Genomic DNA, 5,000 nt, shown 5'->3' on the forward strand with positions numbered 1-5,000 from the left:
TTATGAAAACCTGGTGGCCAACTACAAGAAATGTCTGACCTCTGTGTGCCAATAAGGGTTTTGCCACAAAGTACTGTCATGTTTTGCGACAGGGTCAAATATTTATAAATTGATCTGCATTTTAATGAGTGAAAACCTTGTTAAAAATTTTTTCAGAATTTTTTTTTTTTTTACTCACTGTTCAAATAAACCTACAATTTAAATTATAGACTTTTTTCTGTCAATGGGCAAACATACAAAATCAGCAGGGGATCAAAATTTTTCCCTCACTGTATAAATCAATTTTAAATTACTTTTAATTAAAATTAAAACAAAGAAAATGCTGTACAGGGCAGTTACTGTTTTTAATGTTTGTTAGAAATGATCCCAAACTTTCGAAACATTCTGGCGTTTTCTATGGCCTGAATCGTCTCCTTACCCCTCCCGGTTTTCTCCATGTTTCTAGATTTTTTTTATTCTGTAATATCTTCTGTGTTAATCCTGTCTAGAGCACACCAGAGTTCTGCAGGTGGTGGGTCAGTAATAATGGCCCGTGGAAAACACACTATTTCATGTTTAAATGTACTAAATGAAGCTTTGAGGCAAATGAATGTGCCCCAATTACTTTTTGTAATCAAATTACTTGATAAATTATTACAGAACTAGTGCCTTCAAAGTGAGGAAAGATAGTAGCAGCAATGAAGACTGTTTCTACTGTCTGTACAGACCAGACATGCACTTCAAGAGTGGAAGAACTTTACTGGAAGATGAGCTCAACCTCCGAAAATGTCAAAACCTTTCGGTAAATTGTACATGATGTATGTTGGAGAATATTCCACAACATTGCTACCATTGTTTGTGTTTTACAGACCAGTCTATGCAATCCTAATGTGCCAACCTGCTGACCCAGGAGCAGAAGGAACAATGCATCAATGTCTGACAAAAACTCAATTAGCGTGCTGTGGACGAGCCTTCATTCATGTCGAGGATCATTACTGGTGACAGAACTTGGGTATTCGGGTAAAACAACATGCAACAGTCTTTACAGTGGAAGAGCCCATCATCTCCACCACCAAAAGGCGAGGCAGGTTCACAGCTCAACCAAGTGCATGTTCATATTTTTCAACATTCGTGGCATTGTGAATTGAGAATTCTTCCCCATTGGCCAGACAGTCAATAGTTCTACTGCCAGGGGTTAGGGCATCTAAAGGAGGACCGTCAGCAAAAGAGACATTTCTAGAACAGGGCTAGCCTAAAAACTTTCACACCACCTCATATGTACATGTAATATATAATAAAAACAAAATTTTCTGTATTGTGACCAATATCATGAATGTAAATGTGACAAAACAATTGGCAATTCACACCCCCAGAATTAAATAGCACCATCTTAATTGTGTTTCCAATACTTTATTTATTCAAGTGAACAAAACTGTAAATTATAAAAGTAAAACTCCCAGGGAAAGAACAGGACCTGATGCAACTTATGTTTTTATGAAATGAATGGAAATCTAGAGTTATCACATTGTAAATAGTGCAAAGAATTTTTATGTCAAAGTTTTTAAGCAATTTGCATTGTTAGTTCTGCAAGAAATTGTAAGTTTGAGGAAAAAGACAATTAGAAAAAGGGGAGAGGAAAAAACAGCTTAAACTGTTGTGTTTGTCATCTAAATCACATTTAAGTATTCTTAGCCAAGACTTTGTTTACATCATTTAACTTTAAAAATCACTTAACGAGTCACAATTACAAAAGCATATTCTTTTTTTAAATGAGAACTTTTAGTAGATTTGTAAAGATGGTAAATCCATACAAAGATGTTAAAATAAAAGTAACAAATTACTTTATGCTAAAACATCAGCAATTACATATTTCTAAAAACAAAAAAAGGTCATAAAAAAATAGTTCACATTATATAAATATTTACAAAACGGTCAGATTCCGAAGGCTGGCTAACATACTTAAGAAAATCAAGGAACTTTTGCTTGGTGCATACCTAAACCACAAGTAAAAAAATTAACAAAATCAAAACACATTATGTAATGTGGATTTATTGACTATTTTCATATTATTCAGTATTCCTCCAGAAAATAATCCTCCTCTTCCTCCTCCTCTGCTCTCACTGATGGACCATCCTTGTCAGAGAGCATGTTCCAAACAACAAAGTTATCATCTTCAGCTATATGAAGAGAAAAAGGAAAACGCTAAAGCTTGGACACATTTTCAAAACCACTACTTGTGATGCATGAACATTTTATACTGTACCAGAATACATACCTACACATCTCTTCATTTTCCTGACTGATGTAACAGGTGTGAACTTGTCCTGCTAAAAACAATTTATACTAAATAAGGCAACAAAGACCACATCAGAGTAACAAATTCCATAAATGAATCAGAATTTTAAAAACATTGACAGAAAGGCAGTATACCATTTTGATGAAAAAAGGTATTTATTCTAGGCACTATTGGTGTAACAGTACACGTATTCGTGCCACAATTTTTGCACATGCATGAAAACGATAAAGAATCCATAGTGTTAGCATTAGCCACTAACCCGGAAGTGGCTAGCGGCTAACATTAGCACTATGGATTCTTTAGAGCTTTATGTCCACCTTGAAGAATATCTTTTAAAAGTAGAAAATCCTGACAATTCCACATATCCAGGGAATGAATAAATGAAGGAATAAAGAAAATTATTAAAATATTCTGAAATAAATAGAGTAGATCTATCATTCATTTTTTTTATTTAATTGTGTCAATTTAATTAATTACCCAATTTAATCAATATAATAAAATATGTATTGCATTAATTGTATTTATTCCATTTTATTTTTATAAAATATTATTTCATATATTATTTAATCAAGCAGGAATTTTATTTAAAATATAAAAAAAATATGTTTTATTAAATATTGTAATTTAAATCGATATAACACTGCTGCTTGATTTGTGCACGATGTGCTAACCTACCTTAGGGCAACCTTTTCTGCCATGGTTGCCTTGCCTTTTTACCTTCTGTAGGTGGTAAACATACTTATCATTGTTGTCCCTTAGAAAAAAAAGAAGAGTAATTACACCACAATTAACAGCCAAAACACTGCCCATTTGCAGTGATCTAGAAGTTACAGTAGATCTTTAAATGAAACCTTTCATAAGTCCCCCTAACAGTTAAACGGTATTCTAAAGTAGTTCATATTTCCATGCAAATATATACATAATTTACTTTACTAAAATGGTGGTGTAAAACCACAGTTACATTATGTACAATATCAATAGCAACTGAGATTCACTCAGTCATGATTCACTCAAAGCTACTTTTTGTTTTATTATTATTTTTATAAATATCTTCTTGGCCTGGAATTTTTGCCTATAGAAGTGCAGTTGACTGGCTGTTTTTTTCACAGATCTGTGTAAACTCTATAGATAACTATATGTTAAATTTCTAGTTTATAAAATACTCCACACATTATGGACAAACTGAGATCCCACGTCACATTTTCCTTTTCTGCTGAATGATGTGAGCATGAACTGAATATCATAACATCTATCTGCATGATTTTCTGCACTGCGCAGTTGCCAGTGGACCGGTTGATTAGAGAATTGCATGGATCTGCAGGTGTTCCTTAAATAAGTGGCAAATAAGTATATTTATATAGACACATTTATAAAATACTGTGCAATAAAATTACAAAATAGGTGATTTGCTGTACATCTAAAAAGAGCTTACCTGTTGACAGAGCGCAGCATTCCTGGGGTAATGTGTAAACACTGAGGTGTTTTCACTGAAGAAAACATGCTTGAGCTGGGAGTTTGTGGATTTTGTAAATTACCAAAGTCTGGCTCATCTCCTTTTGTTGACCATATAGGCAACTGCATTAAAAAAAAAACAATAATTTTACTCTTCCAAAAAGACCATCACATATAATAAAAATTTTTTTAATAGTATTGTTAGCGATAGCATTTATTCATTGCATTTCAAAAGATATTCATTATCTTGTTAGTTTAAAATGTAACTATATTAAACTGTGGACAAATATCAATGGCCACTCATAACTCATTTTTCCATTCTGATTCAGAATTAAGAAACTGTTAACTTTGAGTGGGCATGTTATGACTTATCTAAAATTGTATGTGCAAAAGTCAGATTTAATGCAATGATTTGCTAATGTAATTTGATTCACAATAGAACATAGAAAGCACACCAAAAGGTTTGAATTGAGGAAATACACATTTTTAAAGAAAAAACAAGGTAATTTTAAATTTGATGGCAACATCTCAGAATAATTTGGGACAGGGCCAACAAAATACTGGAAAAATAAGTGTTACCAAAAGAAACAGCTGGAGAAACATTTTACAATTAATTAGGTGGCAATAGGTCAGTCTCAGAAGGAAAGATTTAGGTTTACCAATCAGTAACAAAGTTGTGCTGACTTTACATATGTTATCTGCATTACATATCATCAAAAGATTCCGAGATTCTGGAAGAAGTGACGAAGTGAACAAGTGACAAAGGCTAAGATCAATATTGGCGGTTCGTGATCTTCAGGCCCTTAGGCAACACTGCATTAAAAAAAGGCATCTTGTAATAATCCTGTAATGAAAATGACTGCATGGGCAGAAATCATTGTTCTCAACAGTTTGCTGTCATCCACAAATTCAAGTTAAAGCTCTATGCACAGAAAAAGCCATATGTGAATATGATCCATAAATGCTGAATCTGTAACAAAATAACAAAGCACCTTGATTTGTTTGCTGTGCATTGGTGAGCCAGCAAAGAGATCATCATGATCATCTTTGGGTATATGATCCAAAAACTCCCACATCTGTTTTTTCCTCTTTAGTGTTCCAACTTTAGCAGTAATTAAAGCGGTTTCTCTTGCTGCAAAAGCAAAAATAAATGTAAAACAAATTTAAAACAAATAACTAAGCCAATATAATAATCTAATATATTTCTTTACATAAGAAGAATTACCTGATTCATCTGTTTTAGAAGTCTTTGCTTTATGTTTTCTTTTGGTTC

At 32.9% G+C, this 5,000-nt stretch overlaps 1 protein-coding gene across 5 annotated transcripts in view; it reads right to left on the bottom strand.

Annotated features, from left to right (window-relative positions):
* Positions 1-1,373: 1,373 nt before the first annotated feature.
* The window catches only part of mis18bp1 (MIS18 binding protein 1), a 13,810-nt gene continuing 10,183 nt past the window's right edge, over positions 1,374-5,000 (bottom strand). For 3 of the 5 annotated variants that reach the window (XM_083550619.1, XM_083550621.1, XM_083550618.1), the window contains exons 13-18: positions 4,953-5,000; positions 4,720-4,859; positions 3,708-3,850; positions 2,951-3,029; positions 2,255-2,306; positions 1,374-2,156 (exon numbers count right to left, since the gene is read on the bottom strand). The exon at positions 4,953-5,000 is cut by the window's right edge and continues 122 nt beyond it. In XM_083550619.1, coding sequence (XP_083406745.1) covers positions 2,050-2,156; positions 2,255-2,306; positions 2,951-3,029; positions 3,708-3,850; positions 4,720-4,859; positions 4,953-5,000 — 569 coding nt within the window. In that variant the 3' untranslated portion in view covers positions 1,374-2,049. The remainder of the gene's footprint in view (positions 2,157-2,254; positions 2,307-2,950; positions 3,030-3,707; positions 3,851-4,719; positions 4,860-4,952) is intronic. The other 2 variants (XM_083550622.1, XM_083550620.1) reach the window with 1 other exon arrangement.

The sequence above is a fragment of the Silurus aristotelis genome (assembly GCF_946808225.1).
Source record: "Silurus aristotelis genome assembly, chromosome: 9".
NCBI classification, from domain to species: domain Eukaryota; kingdom Metazoa; phylum Chordata; class Actinopteri; order Siluriformes; family Siluridae; genus Silurus; species Silurus aristotelis.